General features: G+C 43.7%; 1 protein-coding gene across 1 annotated transcript; it reads right to left on the reverse strand.

The window, feature by feature from the left end:
• Positions 1-4,427: 4,427 nt before the first annotated feature.
• Positions 4,428-24,383, reverse strand: LOC139559768 (uncharacterized). The gene is made up of 21 exons (XM_071376108.1): positions 24,052-24,383; positions 14,308-14,442; positions 14,075-14,203; positions 13,852-14,004; positions 13,594-13,779; positions 13,000-13,156; positions 12,130-12,237; positions 11,596-11,805; positions 11,294-11,428; positions 11,047-11,190; positions 10,345-10,893; positions 10,040-10,183; positions 9,802-9,939; positions 9,431-9,643; positions 9,069-9,218; positions 7,974-8,186; positions 7,614-7,760; positions 5,676-5,883; positions 5,371-5,465; positions 5,103-5,240; positions 4,428-4,932 (listed from the first exon to the last, which is right to left on the reverse strand). Exons 1-21 carry the CDS (start codon positions 24,259-24,261, stop codon positions 4,841-4,843), a joined length of 3,654 nt encoding a protein of 1,217 aa, XP_071232209.1. The 5' UTR covers positions 24,262-24,383; the 3' UTR covers positions 4,428-4,840.
• Between the last annotated feature and the right edge of the window lie 744 nt (positions 24,384-25,127).

Consider the following 25,127-nt stretch of genomic DNA (forward strand, 5'->3'; position numbering starts at 1 on the left):
TAACATGGTCCAAGCACACCAAGACAGTCGTGAAGAGGGCACGACAAAACCTATTCCCCCTCAGGAGACTGAAAAGATTTGGCATGGGTCCTCAGATCGTCAAAAGGTTATACAGTTGCACCATTGAGAGCATCCTGACTGGTTTCATCACTGCCTGGTATGGCAACTGCTCGGCCACCGACCGCAAGGCACTACAGAGGGTAGTGCGAATGGCCCAGTACATCACTGGGGCCAACCGTCCTGCCATCCAAGACCTCTATACCAGGCGGTGTCAGAGGAAGGCCCTAAAAATTGTCAAAGACTCCAGCCACCCTAGTCATAGACTGTTCTCTCTGCTACAGCATGACACGCTGTCCCGGAGCCCCAAGTCTAGGTCCAAGAGGCTTCTAAACAGCTTCTACCACCAAGCCATGAGACTCCTGAACACCTAATCAAATTGCTGCCCATACTATTTGCATGATGCTGCCTCCACCATGCTAGGTTTAACTGAGTGGCAAGGTGAAAAATCTATGAATGTGCCCTTGAGTAACGCACTTAACCCTAATGGCTCCAGGGTTACTGATCATAATGGAGAGTGGGGTCACAGCCAGCCATTATGAACGGTAACCCTGGAGCCATAAGGGTTAAGTGCCTTGCTCAAGGGCACATCCATAGATGTTTCACCTTGTCGGCTCGGGGAGTCAAACTAGCAACCTCTCAGTTACTGGCCCAATGCTCAAACCGCTAGGCTACCTGCTTAAACCCCATCATCGTTAACCCCTAGGCTTGTGGGACGATCTGTAATGAGGATCCCCTTAACCTATCACAGGGCAAGATGCAGTCATTACCTTTTGTTAACACCTATCCAATCCTTTCAGAGAGTGGGATATGGAAAAAAAAAAAAAAAAAAACACATTTCTAATTCTCACGTGTGAAATAGAACAAATATTAGTACCCACCAAATTATTACACACACACTTCAAAGCGTTCCTCCATCTGGAACAACAAACGTGCACTTTTGTAACAACAAAAGCATTGTCTCAAAGGCTCAATTAAGTGTATATATATACACACACACACACACACACACACACACACACACACACACACACAAACAAACACATTGTTCCATCTCTGTTGAAAACATAAAATTGTTAACTACATTACAAGCAGTGTGTGTTTGTGTGTGTGTGTGTGTGTGTGTGTGTGTGTGTGGGACGACCTACCACTCTACAGCCTCTCGTCTCTCAGCTGTGTTTTGTCCAGGGGGTGTGTGGTCGGGGGTATGCTGTCAGCAGGGACTATCTGCAGATGTGGACTTAGTGATTTGGAGGCTGTTATGTTTGCTGCATTGTGTTGCATTATGGGCTGCTACTTTGTGTACTTGTTGGTTGTTAATGTGCAGTTATTCTCACAAATGTACAGCTCATAACACTGACTACAAGGCCTTACACGGACTGCTATAACATGGGAGGTAATAGTGCATGTGTGTAGTGAGGAGTGAGAGTTGAAGTTTATTTTCCATGTTTAATGAATACTTTTGAAATCATATTTATTCATGTTCTCAGAATAATACAGAGTGACTCACCTGAAGTCTCAATCCTTCAGATTCATTCTGAAACTGTGGGCGTACGGTGTCCTCCTGAACCAGAGGGAGGAAGGATTTACACTCGGTTTCAGTAGGGTCATATAAATCAAAAGGTAAAACAATCTGGTGACATTAAAACACACTCAAATGTTGAAAACACTATCCACTCATTCTGAAAGTGCTTTTAGTTCTAATTAGGTATTACTACTCATCTCAGTACAATACTTCTTATAGTCATTTTCAGCAAATGAATAGACCATGTGTCATGTATTTCTAGGAGTGGTGGGTGTAGAGTCAGGCACAGAGAGCAAACTTCCAAAGAAATGCATTTATTTCGCGTAGTCTAGCCAAACCAACAGGCAATGCCCAAATAACACGTGTCTCCAAAACAGGGAAGAACACTAAACAAAATAACAAACGAACCGTGGCGCTATACAGAAATGAGTGCTGACAGGCAACTACACATGGACAACTACACACAAATACAGGTGGGAAAAGGCAACCTAAGTATGGTTCTCAATCAGAGACAACGATAGACAGCTGCCTCTGATTGAGAAACACACCCGGCCAAACACACAGAAATACAAATCCTAGAAAAAAGAACATAGAATGCCCACCCAAATCACACCCTGACCAAACCAAAATAGAGACATAAAAAGCTCTCTACGGTCAGGGCGTGACACCATGCCAAGAGTGTGCAAAGCTGCCATCAAGGCAAAGGGTGGCTACTTTGAAGAATCTCAAATATAAAATATTTTGATTTGTTTAACACTTTTTTTGGTTACTACATGATTCCATATGTGTTATTTCATAGTTTTGATGTCTTCACTATTATTCTACAATGTAGAAAAAATTTAAGAAAATAATAAAGAAAGAAAATAAATAAAGAAAAACCCTTGAATGAATAGGTGTGTCCAAGCTTTTTAGATACTGTAGAGATAACGTGATTTGACGTCATTTTATCTGTGGCGAATGACCTTGAGCCTTCTTGGATGGGCACATCTAATGTAATTCTATGGCAGCACCCAAGGGGCTAGAATTTTAGAGCTCTACCCTTAGACTTGGCGGTGACCTAGTGTCCCCATGAGTGACAGAACACTGAGCCAATCACGGCGCAACGCTACGTATTTTCTGCTGGCTTGCCTTGCCCAACCATCGCAGAAAGCACTGAGCTAGGCTGAAACGCCTGCATCTTGAGCTGCCTTACTCAAGAAAACAAAAAAGAGACCATGTTTGTATGCAGCTTTATTAACTGCCCTGAATGACGGGTCACCACTGAACATGGGAGACAATGACCAAAAATATGGCTTAGTTTTCTTTATTTACTTACCCCACATAGGTTATTTCAAATGATTGTTTGGAAGCTTTTTACGTATTAAACCACTTGAGTTTTCCCCCTGTCAACAGCATAATTATTCCCTGTATGTAAAGACAGACTTCGCGGCGGGCCAGACAGCGGGCCAGACAGCGGGCCAGACAGCGGAGCGAGGTGCTCAGTGCGCTATAGGCTTGGCACATAGCAGCGGACGACCAAAGAGCGACACACAAGTGGTTTTGGAAAGAGAAGTAGATCCACCGCAATCAGATGCTTTGCGATAGATGGGCCTACCGCAGCTCAAGCATCTGTTTAGGGGTGGTGGGGGTTGGGGATGTGTCAAATGTAGAGGTCTCAAGAGCCAAAAGTGGCTGTCTAGTAGTAGACACACCTAGGACCACTACACACATCGCAGCCAGGTGAGTAGCTATTTATAAAAAAGGGAGAGGAGTTTCCTTTTAGCAATATTTAAGATCCATGTTCTTATTTGACTTAATTCTCTATCAACCTTGGTATGAAAATATAACTACACTACTATGGTCTTGAACACTCCCTCCCTCCCATCTACCACCAGACACATAATATATATCCACTTCACACACACACACTCCTATCTCACCCTTCCCTCTCTCGGGTTCACTCTCTCTGTGTGCCTTAACTGCCTGCATCTCATGGGAAACGGGCTGTCGGCCTGAACAGGATGTCAACAAACCCAGGTCAGAGTGCAGTAGCACCGCCGGCCTGGCATCAGATGGTATGTGTAATAATATGTTTATAGACAGTCACATTATAAGGTGCTGGTGCAGAAATAACAATAAATAGCAGCCTAGCAGAATAGTATTCCTGACACCTGACTCCACTGGCCTCTTGTCGAGGAGTGTCTAAATTGGGATGAGGCTAATCAAGCACCAACATACAGGTACCAGAGCCACAGGGAGAGAGATAGAAACAACTCTTGCTGCAAAGACTTGACTTATTTATTTCAGGATGTGGTACAGAGAGACTGTCTGTCTGGTCATGCAATGTGTTTGGAAGTGGTTTCTGGCTCTATACAATCATTCAACGCGCACACCAATGTATCCTGTGGTAGTGTGATTAAGAGGAGCTCTGGTGCCCCCTGGGTAAAGTATTAGATGACCGTTTCAGCTGAAAAGGAAGTTAGCATCGACCATCATGACTATGAACATTAGTCAAAAATGATTTAGGCAATGTAAAGTTAAGAAGGAAAGGTAATGAAGATGAAGTGATGCCAATTTTTAAATATGTTTATTGACTAGTAGTCAGACTCTCTTCATACGATGTTGAGGCCAACAACATTAGAGTACTTATATTCGGGCTGAAACCTCAACATGCCGGTGTATAATGTTTCAACCAACCCACTCCAGGATTCCATACAATTCGCCCGACATTACTCACACTCAGCCAACCATACAAAATAATTTGACCTGCGACAGCGGAACGATTACACCAGTGTTCCCCATTACCTCCTGTTCACAGCAGTAAGACCAGTCATTTCAGAGACAGATGAGACAGACAAGTACATCATTCAAAGTAGTGGATGGTATTTTTATTATCAGAGAGGAGCGTTTTCATTTAGTGTTAAAATACTTAGGGAATTATTAAAGATTAAAAAGTACTACACCTGGGGTGCGCACAAGTGCATTCATTATGTTACTAGACTGTAAAAACTAAAACAGCTGCTAAATGTTGGATAATTTCATATCAGGGCCATAACCAGTGGTTAAAACAGTGCATGCAAAGAGTGAATTATATACTATTAAAGCCATACTATTACAGACAGACATCTATCACCAACACCACTAGCACTGACGAAACACAGAGGAAAAGAGGGAAAACTTGGAAGAGAGAGATCCAGACTGGGAAATAGAGGACATTTTGTCGTTTCATGCAGGAGCCAAGGGTAAGTAAACTATATTTTATGATTGGTCAGTGGGCCCTCAGTTGGTGCTTCCATCACAAAGGTATTTGACCCGCCTCTGCAGTTCATCGATTAATTTCTTCTTAGCTTTCTCCCGGCTGGCTTGCCACTCTTCAGAAGGACAGAGAGAACAGCCAATCAGAAAATAGCCTGAGAGCGAGAGTGTGTGTGTCCCCTACAGGGAACCAGTATGAAAATATATGCATTTACTACTGTAAGTCACTCTGGATAAGAGCGTCTGCTAAATCACTGAAAGGTAAATGTGTGTGTCAGAAGCCTACCTTTGTAGGAGCAGATGAGAGGGGCAGAGAAGGTGACTTTTGTCCCAAACTTGTCATTAGTGTCCTCAAATCCGGGTTTCTCCAGACCACTCTTCGTAAACCACTCATCTAGAACGTTCCTCACCGAGGCTGTGGAGTCTGTGGAGGGATTCACAATATCAACACTAGTATATGTGTGTGTGTGTGTGTATGTGTGTGTGTGTGTGTGTGTGTGTGTGTGTGTGTGTGTGTGTCTGTGTGTGTGTGTGTGTGTGTGTGTGGTACTGACCCATCTCATCCTCCCCAAGTAGGCCCAGTAAGCGCTGGCTTAGTTGGGCTCTGGTAGCTTTCTTACTGTCCTGTCCTTCAGTCTCCATGCTGTACCTGCCAATCCCATCACAATCATGCACCACCATCAGGCAGTTACTACTACTCACTACAAACAAGTCCATTATATAATTGTGTGGTAAAGAGAGAGTTCACTCAAAATACACATTTTCAACATATCAAAAAAACACTGAGGGACTATTCATTCAACTTTAAATTCATTGATATTTAGAAATTAACTTTATATAGATTGTTATCAGTCTTTACCCCGAGAACCTAAGCTGGGCGGAGATTCTGTACTGAGTTTCTGAAAGGGCGGAGTTCGCAGATGTAAGGGCTGTCCCCTTCAACAGAGTGCTGAGCCTTCCCTTCGCATCCTCAGTGCTGCTGGGTGGACCACAGTAGCCAATGAAAGTAGCAAGACAAGACAGCGCCCTCTGGGAGGCCGACTGACATGCTGCAGCCTCACTGGAACCTGTCAATCAAATCTGCCTTTAGCAATGTGATACAGTTCATTCAGTACATTCATTTACTAACATTATCCTGCACTACGCTCTCATACAGTGCAATCGGAAATTATTCAGACCCCTTGATTTTGTCCCACCTTGTTACGTTACAGCCTTATTCTAAAATGGATTGAATCGTTTTTTTCCCTCATCAATCTACACACAAAACCCCATAATGACAAAGCAAAAACAGGTTTTTAGAAATGTTTGAAAATGTATATATAAAAAAAAGAAGGAAATATCACATTTACATAAGTATTCAGAACCTTTACTCAGTACTTTAAAGCACCTTTTCCAGCGATTACAGCCTTGAGTCTTCTTGGGTATGACGCTACAAGCTTGGCCCACCTGTATTTGGGGACTTTCTCCCATTCTTGTCTGCAGATCCTCTCAAGCTCTGTCAGGTTGGATGGGGAGCGTCACTGCACAGCTATTTCCACGTTTCTCCAGAGATGTTCGATCGGGTTCAAATCTGGGCTCTGGCTGGGCCACTTAAGGACATACAGAGACTTGTACAGAAGCCACTCCTGTGTTGTCTTGGCTGTCTGCTTAGGGTCGTTGTCCTGTTGGAAGGTGAACCTTCGCCTCAGTCTGATGTCCTGAGCTCTCTGGAGAAGGTTTTCATCAAGGATCTCTCTGTACTTTGCTCCGTTTATCTTTCCCTCGATCCTGACTGGTCTCCCAGTCCCTGCCGCTGAAAAACATCCCCACAGCATGATGCATCCACCTCCATGCTTCACCAAAGGGATGATGCCAGGTTTCCTCCAGACATGACGCTTGGCATTCAGGACAAAGTTTTCAATCTTGGTTTCATCAGACCAGAGAATCTTGTTTCTCATGGTCTGAGAGTCCTTTAGGTGCCTTTTGGCAAACTCCAAGCGGGCTGCCATGTGCCTTTTACTGAGGAGTGGCTTCCATCTGGCCACTCTACCATAAAGGTCTGATTGGTGGTGCTGCAGAGATGGTTGTCCTTCTGGAAGGTTCTCCCATCTCCACAGAGGAACTCTGGAGCTCTGTCAGAGTGACCATCGGGTTCTTGGTCACTTCCCTGACCAAGGCCCTTCTCCCCCGATTGCTCAGTTTGGCCGGGCAGCCAGCTCAAGGAAGAGTCTTGATGGTTCCAAACTTCTGCCATTTAAGAATTATGGAGTCCACTGTGTTCTTGGGGACCTTCAATGCTGCAGTCATTTTTTGGTACCCTTCCCCAGATCTTTGCCACGACACAATACGGTCTCGGAGCTCTACGGACAATTCCTTCGACCTCATGACCTGGTTTTTGCTCTGACATGCAAAACTGTGGGACCTTATATAGACAGGTGTTCCAAATCATGTCCAATCAATTGATTTTAGCACAGGTGGACTACAATCAAGTTGTAGAAACATCTCAAGGATGATCAATGGAAACAGGATGCACCTGAGCTCAATTTCGAGTGTCATAGCAAAGGGTCTGAATACTTATGTAAATAAGGTATTCCTGTTTTTTATTTTTAATAAATTAGCAAACATTTCTAAAAGCCTGTTTTAGCTTCGTCATTATGGGGTATTGTGTGGAGATTGAGGATTTATTTTATTTATTATCCTTTTTAGAATAAGGCTGTAACGTAACAAAATGTTGGAAAAGGGGAAGGGGTCTGAATACTTTCCGAATGCACGGTATATGATAAATACATCAATTTCAACTAATCATGGCCTTATATACCCTTTCCACGGTAAGTGAAGACACAGGTGATGTCTTTGAGATTGCAGCAGAACCTTCCCTTCTCTGGTTCTGCTACTTCCTCCACAGGCAACGGGAACGACCGCTGCAGGAAAAAAGCCTTTACCATCGCTGTGGACTTACTCTCGTCTACAGAGAGAAGGAGAGAGAGCGAGAGACGGGAGGAGAGGAAGAGCGAGAGAAGGGGTGTGAAGACGGGAGAGGAGGAATATAAGGAGGATGGTGAGACAGGTGTTATGTAGTGTAACCATTTACTGAGGAGTGGTGTTTAAAACATTTTTTTTAATAACGATCTGTGGCTCAGCTCTGGCTGATTAATTGATTGAATGACTGATTGCTCACCGGTGCCATGCTGGCAGATATCTCCTGCTCTACCCAGACTGTGGTAGGACTGGCGGATAGCCTCTTTCTTAGAGCTAAACAGGTTCTGGTTCCGGAAGGCGTGGCGGTCTAGTCGGACCTCCACCGTCCACTCACACAACTGCTCCACAGACACATCCTCACACACCACACACGGGGGCTGCAGACTCCACAGTGCCAGACACTGCCGGATGTCTGAAACACACACACACACGAGCGCTAAGTAAAAGGTACTGAGTAAAAGGTTACTGCTAATGGACTGATATTGAGGCTTAGAATCATTCAGAAAGAGGGTAGGTCCAGGGGTAGGAACCTAAATTATTTTCCAATCGTTTCATTTTGAACCACCATTTTTTTTTGTTCCGTCCCACTGTTCCGACCAGATAAATACAGTTCTGAACTGGTTTGGACCCCAAAAAAGTGCTGGTTAATATCGTTCCTTTCAGTTCCTTTTTAAACCTCTTTTTTTATCTTTTATTTTATTTTTATATTTAGCTCGACATGAAATGACTTCACCGATCATGCAGTAGGGATAGAGCAGCTTGCTATGGGGCGGGCAAGCTAGTTCAGTGAGTTGTTTACGTGTGTGATGGAAAGACAAGTGTAGGGCCGTGAGATGCAACTGACATTTTGCGAGTGGGGAGAGAGCGGGTGAGGGTGGAGGAGGAGGCTTGCCTTGAAGCGCTGGGAATCTTGATATAACAGGCATTATCTGAATTAGGGCCCACGGTATTACACCTACGGAGAAGTGGCTTCTATTGAGGAACTTTGAATGTCCTTTAACTTCAGAGTTGGCTTAACGTTGGACCGGAGATAGCTAGCTGACATGCTTGTGTGTGCAGACCGTCACCAGAATAAAATAACTTGTATTTTTGGAGTTAATAAATACAATGTGAAATGTGATAACTATAGTTTTTTGGTCTGGAATATAAAAGAACGTTATTAAACGGTTGCTTTTAAAATAACGGTTCTGTTCCGGAACAGTATAGATCAGCTTCGTTCCCGGTTCCGATTCTGTTCCTTGACAAATGACATTTTCCGGTTCTTTGAGCAGAGTAACAAAGAGAGGACAGTCACCTTCCATCTCTCCCCCTGCAGATCTCTTAGGCGGAGGCGGGCCGGAATCTTCAGGCGTTGTCTCCATGGTAACTGCATCACTAACTGACAATTTGTCACCCTGTAGAGTAGTGCCAACAGCAGCAGTTTCCCCGGTCATCTGACTTGCAGCTGTGGGGAGAGAGAGCATGAGATAGACAGAAGTCAGGAGAGAGAGAGCGACAGACATAGACATAGAGAAAGATACAGAGAGAAGATAATGTATTAATAATGGAATAAGTGCTGTGTTAGTTTTTAGCCTCTGACCAGAGCAGAGCCAGCAGCAGCAGTGTCCCATCACCTGACCTGCAGCTGTGGGGAGATAGAAAGAGGTCCAGACTAACCGGCTCCTGTTCTGATCTTGTTAGCCTCAGTATTTTTGTACTCTGGCTTGGCTCCTCCTCCATGCTTGGCCAGCAACTCCTGGAGTTTACCCTTGTAGTTCGGACCCGCTCCGCCAATGTCTCCGCCCAAAACCCCACTCAGGACCCCATTCAGACACCTCAGTGCCTCCTTAGCTGCACAATGCTCTGCCTGCTGCTTTTTTGGGGCCGCCTCTTAGAGAGAGAGAGAGAGAGAGAGAGAGAGAGAGGTGAGGGGGTTACAGGTGATTGTGAGACATCGATCATGTCATGTCCTGGAAAAACTGCAATTACCCTTTATAACCAATGTTTACATCTCATCAAATGTGCCATTGTAATGAAAAAAAAGTCACCTGTGCTGTGGAAGGTGAGCTCGCCTACGATTCTTAGAGTGCATCTGTGCTTTCCCTCCATTGTTGTTACACAGTCCTCCACTGGGGGGCCACACTTTGCCCGTCTGAAGAACTCCAACACACTCTGCTTCTCACCACCTGCAAGGGCAGCACTGAGTTCAGGCTGAGTCACAACAACACCCACTAACCAATGAAGTAGGATGAAGTTGTCCCCTCATATCTAAAGTGTGTAGTGTACCTGCTGTAGGTGGCGGATCCAGGGACAGGCCCTGGAGCAGACTGCAGTAGGCTGCCTGTAGCGCCTCCTCTGGAGTGGAGGCCTCGTGTGGGGCGAGGTCCTTCTGCACACGTACCGCCACACACATAACGAACCCAGGGCCATCTAAAAAATGGAGGACAGATAAAAGGACCTCACCTTTTTCATACGTTCTCGTTTTCATTGAGTTGTCTTATTTTTGTTGTTGTTTCTTCTTCTAGGTACAAAGTTGTCTGTTAATATGAACTGGACAATAAAGCTGTGAGTTTTAATGCGATTCTGTGTACCTGAAGAGACGCTGCTCTCCTCTGGGAGGGTGGGCGTGGCTTGGTGGGGGTCTGACTCTGAGGCCCCTCCCCCCTGGGTCTCCATGGTAATTGTGGTATTTATGGGGACTGTGGTATGCATGGCAACCATGGTGACTGTGGTAGCCATGGGGTCCATAGTAACTAAGGTTTCCATGAGTGACACTGGGACCACCTGACTCTCGGGGGGCTGCACGCTAGGTATCATGGGAGCTGGTGGGAGGTGAGGGCAGCCCTCACCTTCGCTTGACCCCACTCCTTTCTCCTTCTTCCCTATCCCCCCCCCACTTGTCACCCCTCCACTCTCCTCCACTCCACCCCCTCTCTCAGTGACCTCCCCCGCTCCCATTCCTCTGTCTGTGACATCATACGCAGGCTTGTCAAGTTGTGGGGTCTGAGCCTCCAGCAGCTCTTTCAGGGTGCTCACGTAGTTCTCTCCCACCACTTCCTTACTGTCGAGGACTCCGGACAGCCGCTGGAGGGCCACTTTAGCTGCCTGCTGATATGCCTGTTTCTTTTTGCTGGAACCCTCTGGAGTGAACCAGAAACCATATTTTAACCATTATACAATACTTACAGTATATATCTATATACATTTGACATACACACACTATATTTACATTCAATACACCATGAAACATAACATTGTAAAGTATCCATATGGCCTACTGAATGTGGTGTTACCTGGGACATAGAAGGTGATTGGTCCAGTGAATCGAAGAGTGCATTGGTAGCTCTTCCCCTCTGCATCAGATTGAACGGCCTCCTCTGGGGGTGGGACATCCCGCGTATGACAGTGCTCCAGGACCACATCCTTATAGGAGGAAGCTGAGGTACAAGAGAAGAGTTTCCATGACAACAAGCATTTTGATGGACACAAGTGAAGACAGTAAAGGTAGATGTACATTACTGTACTGTAGGGCTCTTTAACCTGATTCTGGTAGATCCAACAGGAGAGCTAGTTTCTTGTAGGCAGACTGAACAGCCTCTGTCTCCCCAGAATGCCCCTCTCCAGAGGTGATGTCAGTTTTAAGGACCACAGTGACACTACCAAAGAACACGGGGCCTAAAGACAGAGTTACATGGTAGAGGTTAATCAATCAGACACCGATACCAATTTAGGACTATTGGTCATTTGAGAAACAAACCATGATGATATTATATTTTAACAGATACTATTGATACAATATTTTAACCCATACCATACATTTGATTGGCTGAGGAATACAGCACCTGTGGATGAGAGGCTTTGTGGTTGGTCCGTCTGGCTACTGGATGCCTCCCCCTCCTGTGTGTCATTGGCTAGCTCACTCAGGCTAGCACTGTCCTTGGCTAGCTGGCTCAGGGCCAGTTTAGCCACTTCCTGGTGCGCTGTCTTCGACTTTGGGCACACCTGAACACCTTCAAATGTCTGACCTCTCACCTTCACACGACCCCTGTAACCTGGACAAACCCATTTTGAGAGAAGCCAGAGGGTCAGAGACACAGCTGCATGCATCTCCAACGTTTTTCACATAATAATAAATCATTTATTTACAATCGACACATTTTAATAGAGCTGTTTTCTGATATTATAAAGCCATTACATATAATATCATAAAACAACCCAGCATAACCCAATTTAAGACATATTCTTTACACCACAGAATTGGATAAGGGCCAGGAGTTTTTCCTGACCATGTAACCTAGCCAGAATCGTCTGGATCACCGTTATGGGCTACAAGGAAGAACTCCAGGCCCAAGGCTAGGGTTAAGGTTCTGACCTACCGAGGGCTTCCTTTATCTCTGAGAAGACAGGCTCAGGCCACCCTTGCCTCCTGGCCTCCTCATATAGATGGTTCTTATATTTGAGGATGTCAGTACTGAACTCAGGATCTGAAAAACACACAGCTGCCATAGGTCAATATTTATTCTCTGTTCATGGTAAAGTCTGTGTAAAATTATGTAAATGTGGTGAACACTTAAAGTTGTACACTAGATTAATTTGCCGTCTAAGGCACTGCATCTCAGTGCTAGAGGCGTCACTACAGACCCTGGTTCGATTCCAGGCTGTATCACAAGCGGATGTGATTGGGAGTCCCATAGGGCGGCACACAATTGCCCAGCGTCGTCGGGTTAGGGTTTGGCCGGGGTAGGCCGTCATTGTAAATAAGAATTTGTTGTTAACTGCCTAGTTTAAATAAAGGTTAAATAAAAATGTGAATCTTTTAAGTAATTTTAACTTTAAGTCTCTCTCTGAGTAGGGCTGTATTCCTCAGTAACTCCATTATCTGTCTCTCTACTATCTCTCTCTCGGTCTCTCGCTCTACCCGGGGTGTATTCATTAGTTGGATTCTGTTGTTTTGTTGTAAATGTTTAGTCTGTTACAAAACTTTTTGCAATGGAAACCGTTTACTCCAAATGAAAAATGAGCATTTCTATTGGACAAATTAAGGTAGGTCCCTTCCTGTTTGGTTCCGTTTACTCTGTTTGCTTGTTTGTTTCTTAGAGTAAACGGTTTACGTTAAATCTTTTTGCAACAGAGAAAACGTTTTGCAATGGAATTTGACTAATGAATACAGCCCTGCTCTCTCTCTGGAAAACAAATGCCCTGAGTGGGGTTGAATCCATCTCTCTCTCTCTGTTCCTCTTCCTCACCGTGTGTGCGTGTGTTCTTCTCCAGTGTGTCCACTCTGACGGTGAGTGTGTCCACTCTTTCCTGCACCTCTCTCAGTTTCTCCCACTGTGGCGCCAGGCTCTCCTGCAGGTCATTGTTCCCCTCCAGAAACACCCTCACACACTGCAACTCCTCCAGCTGGGGGTACACACACACACACATTTGAGGTGCCTTACAGTGAGGATGTGTGTGTGTGTGTGTGTGTGTGTGTGTGTGTGTGTGTGTGTGTGTGTGTGTGTGTGTGTGTGTGTGTGTGTGTGTGTGTGTGTGTGTGTGTGTGTGTGTGTGTGTGCGCGTGTGTTGGTTCTTCTATCCTTGTGAGGACCTAAAATTCCAAAAAGTCCTCACAAGGATAGTAAAACAATTCTCCCTCGTGGGGACATTTCCCACGTCCCCATGAGGACAAAGGCTATTTTAAGCTTAGGGTTAGAATTAGGGTTAGGTTTAGGGTTATAAATTAGGTTTAGGGTTACGGGTTAAAGTTAGGGGGGAGAAAAGGATTTTGAATGGAAATACATTTTAGGTCCCCACGAGGATAGAATAACATGACGTGTGTGTGTTTGTGTGTGTCTTACAGTAAGGGCTGTCTCTCTGTCCTCTTCATAGCGTTGGGACAGACACTCCAACTTTTCCTTCAGTATCTGTTGTTCCAGACTCAGAAAGTTCTGGAGTTTCAGCATGCTCTCTGGGTCCTCATCTGCCGCAAGTACAATCTTCTTCCCAACCCAGCTCATGATAAAATCGAAGTCTGTATTCTGGAGCTGGGACAAAGATACCGGTCAGGTTCCCAATGTAAAAGTGAGGTATGGACATAATAGCACATGCACACACACCTGTTCGATCTCCTCTGCCAGCTCACTGAATTTGGGGTAGTGTGTTTTCAGAGCCTGGCCCAGGTCTTTGATTCGCCCTAGGTAAGATTCTAAATCCATCTTCACCACCCGGAAGTCAGCAGAGTGCATCACCTGGTTCCTCACGTTGGTCACCTGCACACATACACACTGTCATACTTATACACAGGTAAATGTGCACATTTGTGAGTGTGAGGAAGTTTACCTGTGTGATAAGATTTTTGGACTTCACAAACTTGGCAAAGTGGATGCATTGGGACATGAGATTGAGGAAGGCTGAGATGTCAAATTGGTCCACCGCGGTATGGTCCGTATTTCCACGGGGCATGTAGACCTAAACACACACACACACACAATGACATACCAACTACCAAGGCAGGATGTAACACACTTATGATAAATACAGCCAGAGCATTACACCAGATGTAGACACTCTACCTTGGCTACCTCCCATTTCTTCGTAGGCCACAGGTTCGGTTTGGAGTTATTCCAGTAGACCTGTCCGCCTTTACATGAATGGTTTGCCAAGATCTCATCTCTCCATGGCTCGCACACTTTACACACTTGAGGAACCTTACACAGGAACAACCATATAATTACTTTTGTGCTTTTAATATCAAGATAACTTTTCGAATTCGAGAACAAATTATTATTGCAAACACAAATAATAATATTGAATGCAAACATTACCCCAAAAGTATTGAGAGCAAAATAAATAGTATTGCAAGAAAATAATTTTGAAAGGTAAAAACAAAATAATTGTAAATTAATAAAAAATCTATATAATCTGTGAAACATTTTCAATCATTACGGAATTGCGATTAAACACCTCTGACTGCAATTTTTTACTCTATTTGGTTACATTATCCGGCCCTTTGCTTCACTGACTTTTTTTGGGGTTTGCAAAGTTTTGGCATGTTCATTCTGGGTAGGCGGGGTTTAGAGGGAGGAGGTATATGATGCGTCTCTATTGGTCAACTGGTTTTGGAGAGACAGTTCATTGTCATTTAAAATAAAATGATGGACTGTACAGCTCACTGAGGTATGTTAATGCTGGCAATGCTGAGAGGCAACAGTGTCTTCTGATAACTAGCCAGCTAGTGTATAAAAAAGCTTGATTATTTATTTAACTTTTCCATAAAAAAATAAAATAAAGGCTCAGTGGCTATTAGCTAGCTAGTTAGCCCAATGGGCCTGACTAGTATAACTAGATAACGTCAGCTTTACAACAAGGAAGACATAGGGAAACACCCTTTGGTAAGTGTCTTTTGGGTCTTGTAATTTCACATTTAGAAGATGTATTGAAACAATTAGCAAGCATGGCTATATCATTTCTATCACAGCCAACAAGCAAGATATGGTGCACTGAAGTAACTCTGAAGTTACTCTAGTGGTATGTGGCTATTCAAGAACAAAGGCACTACAAGCCCTTCTCATGAACTCCAGTGCTGTATGGCCCTGGGTTCTCGAGAGCAAGGGCAGCGTTTCACTACAGTCTGATTGTACTATAGACAATTTTGTTTTGCATTTGTTTCTTTTTTTGTGGCCTGGCTCTCACTGGCTGTGTGTGTGTGTGTGTGTGTGTGTGTGTGTGTGTGTGTGTGTGTGTGTGTGTGTGTGTGTGTGTGTGTGTCTATCTGTCTGCCCAATAAGCTCTGTCTCAGTGCAGAATTAGACATTTATCCAAGTTGCTCAAAAAGTCACATTTGAAAATATATATTTATTTTATTTACATTTGTTTTTACACCCTGAGTTGCTCCTGCTGCTCTGTATCATTTAAATCACATTTTACTTGTAACATGCGGCGAATACAACCGTACCTTGAAATGCTTACTTACAAGCCCTTAACTCTATTTCTTGAACTGCATTGTTGGTTAAGAAAATGTACTAAATAAACTAAAGTGAAACAATTGTATAAAAAGTAACACAAAATAACAATAACGAGGCTATATACAGGGGGTACTGGTACCGAGTCAATGTGCAGGGGTACAGGTTAGTCGAGGTAATTTGTACATGTAGGTAGGGGTAAAGTGACTATGTATAGATAATAAACAGTGAGTAGCAGCAGTCTATGACTTGGGTGACTGGAGTCTGACAATTTTTTGGGCCTTCCCCAAATCTTTTCAGTCCCCTGAGGAGGATCAATGCTACCATCGTCAGCAAACTTAATGATGGTGTTGGAGTCGTGCTTGGTCACGCAGTCGTGAGTGAACAGGGAGTTCAGGAGGGGACTAAGCATGCACCCCTGAGGGGCCCCCGTGTTCAGGATCAGCGTGGCAGATGTGTTGTCCACCCTTACCACCTGGGGGTGGTGTTTAGTCCCAGAGTCCTTTGCTTAGTGATGAGCTTTGTGGGCACTATGGTGTACCCGTTCCTGTAGGTTCATGCTCTACAACATTCGCAGAGTACGACCCTGCCTCACGCAGGAAGCGGCGCAGGTCCTAATCCAGGCACTTGTCATCTCCCGTCTGGATTACTGCAACTCGCTGTTGGCTGGGCTCCCTGCCTGTGCCATTAAACCCCTACAACTCATCCAGAACGCCGCAGCCCGTCTGGTGTTCAACTTTCCTAAGTTCTCTCACGTCACCCCGCTCCTCCGCTCTCTCCACTGGCTTCCAGTTGAAGCTCGCATCCGCTACAAGACCATGGTGCTTGCCTACGGAGCTGTGAGGGGAACGGCACCTCCGTACCTTCAGGCTCTGATCAGGCCCTACACCCAAACAAGGGCACTGCGTTCATCCACCTCTGGCCTGCTCGCCTCCCTACCTCTGAGGAAGTACAGTTCCCGCTCAGCCCAGTCAAAACTGTTCGCTGCTCTGGCACCCCAATGGTGGAACAAACTCCCTCACGACGCCAGGTCAGCGGAGTCAATCACCACCTTCCGGAGACACCTGAAACCCCACCTCTTTAAGGAATACCTAGGATAGGATAAAGTAATCCTTCTAACCCCCCCCCTTAAAAGAGTTAGATGCACTATTGTAAAGTGGTTGTTCCACTGGATATCATAAGGTGAATGCACCAATTTGTAAGTCGCTCTGGATAAGAGCGTCTGCTAAATGACTTAAATGTAAATGTAAATGTGTTGAACACTGAGCTGCATTCCATTTCTCTAAACGTCAAGTTTCGAAGTTAAGGATTAAGTTTAGGTACTCATTCCGAATGGTCAAGGTTTGGGATAGGGTAAAAAAAAATCAGTGTCCAACACTGGGATCGAACACACAATATTCTGATCCAGAGTCATGCAATTACACCCACCCACTATCCCCGTCCACAACATGTGCCCACTACTCAGTAAAGATGCGCTCCACTGTTGCCCCTAGTGCTTTCCAACTAATCCATTTTGTGTTCCAACCCTTAGGAAACTATGAGAAGGGAGAGGTTCAGCTGGCTAAAGTCATTGCTGTGTGCAGGCAAACCCAGCAGCTCCTCCAGCAGACGGCCCCCTCCTGTCTTCCAGATGCTGCTGACCAAGCTGCCCTTCTAAGCTGCAAGGTGAGGATGCTCTCCCATGGGGAGCAAGGGCTGTAGTGGCACCAACGTGGCTGAAAAAGGACTTGGTGCCCTAAACCCCCTTCTTCAAATGGTATTTACTTGTTAACTCCCTTTCATGGATTTAAGGCAATGGATTGCTACAACCATGGTTGAGTTGCGCCATATTCCTTACACCGCCAGTTCATTCCTTTAACCCCTTACACTCGTGGGAATTGGCCTATATAGATAGGGCTAAATTGAAATGTTTATTACATGAGAAATATGGTAAGCAAAGCATAACCATGGTAGCAATTAAAAGGGAACCGTTTGGAGATCATGGGGAAATTATTAGACTAAAGGTGAAGACATGACGCTTCACCTGACAAGACTGAATCCAAGACTTCACGTGCATTTTACATTTACTGTACTTTTGACCACATTTGTTGATAACAAAATCTGAAAATACTCCAAATAGATTCAGTAACATGACAAGAATATTGTTGGAAAATGTAGGGTTCTATTGCCAACATGACTAGCTACATTTTAAAAAATGGCCTTACAGTGTTAGGCTTTCACTAGGCAATTCAGAGAAGCAGATGGTAATTTTGGTGCGCATAGAATGAAGACATAAGTGCATTCAGATGCGTGGTCCACTGTACATTTTCTTCACAACACAGCAAAGCATAGGCTCATTGTGTTCAGGACAGCCCAGGGTATGAGGCCATGTCATCTTGTAACTATACACTAAACATAGTGATTATAAATCACTGACACTGTATATGACATGGGTTTTATGATGTGGAAATGTGAAGTGTACATTTGGATTCACGGGTGTTTGGCTTGCTCGTATGACATCAAAGTGGTATTTATTATAAATCCTCAACGTCACATCTTTCAAAATACACAGAGTCCTCGTAATTTACGGCATTTCCCTCACTCAGACACACAAGATAATTTGCAAAAGTTGGCCAATTAGCGGGAGGAATGGGGCAACTTTTTTGGGGCCGTGCGTGCTGCTCAAGTTCCTAACGGCTGTCAGTCAAAACCTAATACAGCGCTATGAAGTGGAGGCCCTTGAGCTCTGACGTCATGTGTAGCATGTTACTGTACAGCCACTGCGTTCCAATTTACGTGCTTATCAATGTCCATATCTGCCATTTTCAACCAGTATACGGGTACGAGTGTAAAGGGCCAAGAGGGAGAGTGTATGAATGCGTACTTCAGGTTAAGGGTAGAGGGTCGGCTTGTGTCCTGATTCTTCACCCTTTCTACCAAAGTGTGCACGACTTTAGTGTTCCTCATTCTTGGCCCTGAAGGGCGGCAGTGTGTAAATTGTCATCCCTACCTGTGCTATAACACCTAATTGAACTACAATAAGACCATACCTGAGTAAATGTAATGAATTTATAGTTGGTTGTGACAACATTGACTAAACCGGAGCGTACAGTTACCGTGAACAATAATTTAAAAAAAACTTTCAGCGAATTATGACTAGTGCACTTATCGTTAGTTGTACATTGATCATCTGTGTTCGGTTTCCACCCATGTTAATTAACCTTTTGCAGAATTCCTGTTCCTTTTCCACAGGTAGTTTGGCTGATGATCTGCCTCCGTAGCTGAGAGAAGTCGAAGAGGAACATCAATTCGTTCCCAACAATACTACAAACACTTCTAACTGTACAGATGAGAATGAGTGGGGCAGACTTATTCATTGTCGCTGAACTGTGTTCAGTCCAGTTTACAGTACCAATTTGTTACCAGCCACATGTTGAATAAGGTATTCTGCAAATACAATTACAATACAGAGATGTTCTTGCTCTTTAGTTAAGTTCTGCCAATCATATGTTGGAAACCATTATCAAGGAAAACGAGTTGAACACTTTGTGGAAATTGTACATTTCTTGAACATTCTTCTAAGGACAATGTGTCTATCACAGGTCTAAATGTACAGTAAGGGGTATATCCTTAATAAAATCATTTGTGATGGTTAATTCTGCAGACTGATTGCGACGGCGTGGACATGACAAATCAATCAAATACTGTAATTAAACACTTATCTGCTTTATGCCTCTGATTTTCCAGTCGACATGAGTAAAGAAAAACTCTTATGTGGTAATGCCCATGTCTTGCAGCTTTAACAGTATTGAGTCAAGTAACAGCTTTGTCAACTGTCTCGCCAAGGACTAACTCCAAGATTATTGTAACGAGTGCGCTGTGTCAGGAAGCAAGTACAGGGAGCGTGTTTTAATAAATAAACAAAACAATAAACGCGAAACACAAACAACGCGCCGACGTGAAAACAGAGTCGATAACACCTGAGGAAAGCATCAAGGGGAGTGACAGATACAGGGAAGCTAATCAAGGAGGTGATGGAGTCCAGGTGAGTGTCATGAGGCGCTGGTGCGCTTGACGACGGTGACAGGTGTACGGGATAATCAGCAACCTGATGACCTAGAGGCCGGAGAGGGAGTACACATGACAAATATGTTTATTACTATGGCTCTTCAAATGATAAGTACATAAGGAGCTATCGTCACTGGCCATATACGTGCAGATTGAGGTGTTTAGAAAAAGTTGGTTTTGGCTTTGGTCATGTTGCACTGCAGCTACCTACAAATGAACACAGTCATGTGTGAATCAACATGCTAGCTAGCTTCTTAACCTATTAGCTACCTAACATAGTTAGGGTCTGAAGATAATTTAGATGTGTATTGTATCCCCTGAATTCTGGAATTAGCAATCAAGCTACTTTATAGAGTAACAAACAAGTATTTAGCAAGTTATCCGGGTTGCATGGTAGCTATCTAACATACCGAGGTCTACATAGCCTTGGATGTAAACAAACTGGATCATTGGGTGAGGCTGACCTTTTCCCTCAAGTTTTCATGTACTGAATAAAAATCTAAAGTTCAGTGTGTTTCCATTGCATTTTCTACTCTAACCATAGTTTTTCACAAAAATTAAATAGCAAATGTGCCTGGTCTGGTTTTAGCACGTGCTCTAGCCAACAGTTGGCAGATACAGGGCGGGTAGGCTATGAGGGTAGGATAGGCTCAGGGTTGCCAGGTCAAGTTCAAATTTCTAGCCCAATGACATCTCAACCCACTTACCAGGCCTGAAAACTAGATCAAAAATATTTTGTTTTTTTTCGCAGCAGAACAGTTGCCACATTTATCCAATAAACCCTTTTTCTATCATGTTAGAGCGAATTAAGAAGGAATATCTGCGGAATTTGTAACGATGTAAGCTAAGAAGCAAACTTCAGTTTTCCATCAAAATAATTATTATTGTGAGCTTAAGAATATGTCGCAAGAGAAAGGCTAATTCGCCCTTATTAAATTTGCCAGATCATTTTCCATCAATGGATGTCGATTTAACTTGTTTTGACTGCTATGATTAAGCAATAAGGCCCGAGGAGGTGAGGTACATGGCCAATATTTCACGACTAAGGGCTGTTCTTAGGACACAGCCCTTAGCCATAGTATAATGGCCATATACCACAAACCCTTGAAGTGCCTTATTGCTATTATAAACTGGTTAAACATATTTAGAACAGTATAAATGTTTGGGTTGTTGTCAAACCGTGGTACTCGGTCTGATATACCACAGCTTTCAACCAATCAGCATTCAGTTTATAATTGTAATTAAATCCCTTTTGCACATGTGCATAACTTGATAAATCCGACAGGAGAGTTAGAGGGATGAAAGTTGGACAGAGGATCTCAAAATCTCTGAAAAAGAAACACTTGAACGAACTTCAAAAAAAGAACGCTAGGCTATTTTCTGCCAATTGTGCCATTATGTGTTAGATGTTAAGACTACAAACCGTTATAAAATGGCCTGTTTGTGAGATTGACTCGTTATTTCAATAGGCATAGGCTACTGACTAAAATCTGGGTTTATAATTGCAATTCAACTTTGCCATGGTTTGCTGAGCTAGATGCAGGTAGCCTATAGGCCCTGATAGGCCAACATGCCGAAGTCCACAATGAAACTGACATTAAATGTGGAGAATGATACATTTAAGATAGGAGCAGTGACCATGATAACAATTGATCATTTCTAATTGAATTAACCTAACATGGCCATTAATAATTGCCTAATAACACAAGGCTACAACAACAAATTGAAGTTATTGGCCATTTATTAAAATCTGTTTGTCAGCTCCAGGTAGACTACACAAGTGGCACAAATTGATTTGCAATGACTTCAGTGATATCGCGTTGAACATCTCATTCCAAAATCATGGGCATCAATATGGAGTTGGTGCCCCCATTGCTGCTATAACAGCCTCCACTCTTCTGGAAAGACATTCCATTAGATGTTGGAACATTGCTGCGGGGACTTGCTTCCATTCAGCCACAAGAACATGTGTGAAGTCGGGCACTGATGTTGGGCGATTAGGCCTGGCTCGCAGTCGGCGTTCCAATTTATCCCAAAGTTGTTCGATGGGGTTGAGGTTAGAGCTCTGAAGGCCAGTCAAGTTCTTCCACACAGATCGACAAACCATTTCAGTATGGACCTCGCTTTGTGCACAGGGGCATTGTCATGCTGGAACAGGAAAGGACCTTTCCCAAACTGTTGCCACAAAGTTGGAAGTACAGAATCGTCTAGAATGTCAATGTATGCTGTAGCGTTAAGATTTCCCTTCACAGGAACTAAGAGTCCTAGCCCGAAACCATGAAAAACAGCTCCACAACATTATTCCTACTCCACAAAACTTTAAAGTTGGCACTATGCAGTCAGACAGGTATTGTTCTCCTGGCTTACGCCAAACCCTGATTCATTTGTGGGACTGCCAGATGGTGAGGCATGATTCATCCCTCCAGAGAACACGTTTCCACTGCTCCAGAGTCCAATGGCAGCGAGCTTTACACCACTCCAGCCAAAGCTTAGCTTGCGCATGGTGATCTTAGGCTTGTGTGAGGCTGCTCAGCCATGGAAACCGACTTCATGAAGCTCCCGACTAACAGTTATTGTGCTGATGTTGTTTCCAGAGGCAGTTTGGAACTCTGTAGTAAGTGTTGCAACTGAGTACTGACAATTTTTATGTGCTACGCGCTCCCAGCACCGTTGTTGCTCCTAGATGTTTCCACTTCACAATAACAGCACTTACAGTTGACTGGGGCAGCTCTAGCTGGGCAGAAATGTGACAAACTGACTTGTTGGAAAGGTGGCATCCTATGACGGTGCCACATTGGAAGTCACTGAGCTCTTCAGTAAGGCCATTATACTGCCAATGTTTGTCTACGGAGATTGTATGGCTGTGTGCTCGATTTTATACAACGGGTGTGGCTGAAATAGCCAAATCCACTCATTTGAAGGGGTGTCCACATACTATAAATACTTTTATGTATATAGCGTATCAAACGGTAGACTACAGTAGCCTACAATGGCATATAAATTAATAGACTACGTGATGGCCAACAAATGCAAATGTATCATTCTCCACATTTAATGTCAGGTTTATTGTGGACTTTTTCCCATAACAGAAGCACCCATAAATTCCATTTCAAATGTCCACTAACGCAGTGCTCGAGACCCAAGAACTAAGCATGCGTAAAACCCTTTGCTTGATAAAGTTTTCCATAAGAAAAGTCGATTTTCAAATGCAGTTTACTTTAAACCACCTCTGAGCGAATTTATCTACAGCATACTAGTGAGCCTAAAGTCGTTTTCCATTCGTTGTCCAGTGCTTTGTCGCGGTTATATCAGTTATAGCGCATTAATATGTTTTATGGAAAAGGAGTTGTCTCCATAATGACAATCTAAATAGCCAACCTACAACTGGTAAAATGTTGTCACGACGTGCGCGTGCTGCTGTCTTCATGACTCAGCAGCAGCGCTCTCAACCAGTGCTCTAAATACACACACACCCTTCCAGCCATCCCCACCACTCACTCATTAACAGTCTGCTCACTGCCTGATAATCTGCAGCAACAGGTTACAACAATTTACAGAAAGCCGCAGACATGGCAACCCCGGGTAGACTAGTCTACAGGGGGTTAGGGATCATGGGTCATGGGTTGATCAGTGATATTATTATGGATAAACGCAAGAATATTTGTATTTGTCAAAAGGCAAATCAAGCATCGATCGTCAAGTCCCCAGAATCGAAACCTCGATATATATTGGAAATACGCATCACGATCACCGTGCACTTTCACCACCCTGTGAGGTTTCATTACCTTTTTATCTGTAGCCTAATAAACTGCAGTTTCCCCGAGTCGTAGTGGAAGGACCACACAACATATCATCACGTGACTCCCAAATTTACTTCAGTATGGTGGCTATTATATCAATATTTACGCATAAAGGCGTTTCCACCGCCATTTCTCGCATAATTCATTTTACCGACGACTTCACTCCATACAAACTGTGTATGGAAACGTGCTTACTGAAAACATTTTTCCATTAATTTACAATTCAATATTATTTATTTTTCCTCTCAATACTTTTGGGTTAATGTTTTGCCCTCAATATGATTATTTTGCTTCGCAATACTAAGAATTTGGTTCTCGAATTCAAAAGGTTTGTTTGATATTACAATCACAAAAGTAATTCCATAAAACAACAGTTGTAGCCTATTAAGTGAGAGACTTCAAGCAGTGAAATTCATGACATCAGTATATGGGCAGAACATATTTTAAAAGTAGGGACGGAAACTCAGATATCATGCGAGTTACATTTTAACTCACATATTTTAATCACCTGCTTTGACTTGGGGGTCCATTTCTTCAGGTTACATTCAGCTTTACATACATTGCCTCCTGTGTTCACTTTGTTTCGGAGATGATCGTGGAAAGTTTCGGTTTCGTTTTCCAGAAACCCTCCTAGTCGCGTTTTAAGACAATTCAGACCCATGGTCGTTTTAATCCAGTTTTTATAGTCGTCATCCTGAAACCGTTTGAATGAGTCCATGGTGAAACAAATGCCGTATCGTTGTGCTGGATAATAATTCCTTCGGTACCACCCGACTCGATCAGTCCCGTACCCGTTGACCTACCTATGCGCTGGGCTTGACAGGCTGTCTGTAGAGACTGCAGCAGAACTGTCAGGCGCACAGGAACCCGGTTCAACCAATGAGCAGCGTTCTCTCTACCGTCATAACGTGTACGTAGTTCGATTCCTGTACATGTCTTTTGTGGAAAGTTCTCTCACCTCCAAGATACATATTTAACCCGTTTATACCATATACTTTGCTTCCATTTATTACTACAGCAAAACAAACATTCCGATGTACGGCATTGTATTCAAACCAATAATGATAGAAACTTAGCACATTTCAGTGATTGTGCATTTATCGCTTACAGTTCTGTTCACTATTCAATAACAAAGTGTCTCAATGTGATCTACAGCATAGACATACCTACATCTCAATATAAAGTATTTAACAAATAAAACAAAGTATGGTCATGTTGGAGAGTTGTTTTTGGGGGACAATCAATTCCCCCCTTATTTCCCCTTCTGGCCCTCCATGATATAAAAAAGGAACAGTTAGGTTCTGTTCAATCAAAGTGTGGCTGGATTTACAGAGTAAACATAAAACATCTTGTTTTATGTTGTTTTCAAACAGTCGGTCAATAAAACCAAGTTCATATCGATAAAAACATGCTCGCAAGCAAAATCTGAAACTTTTTCAGACTTTGACCAGATTTCAATAGTTCCCTGGGTTCTACTGTCCTGTCCTTTGGTAGGTCACTACTCAACCCATGACCCCTGATCCCTAACCCCGCTCCTGGCATAAAGGCATGATTGGTCAGTACAGTCCATAGACTTAGATTAAA

Source organism: Salvelinus alpinus, chromosome 30 (genome assembly GCF_045679555.1).
Source record: "Salvelinus alpinus chromosome 30, SLU_Salpinus.1, whole genome shotgun sequence".
Classification (NCBI taxonomy): domain Eukaryota; kingdom Metazoa; phylum Chordata; class Actinopteri; order Salmoniformes; family Salmonidae; genus Salvelinus; species Salvelinus alpinus.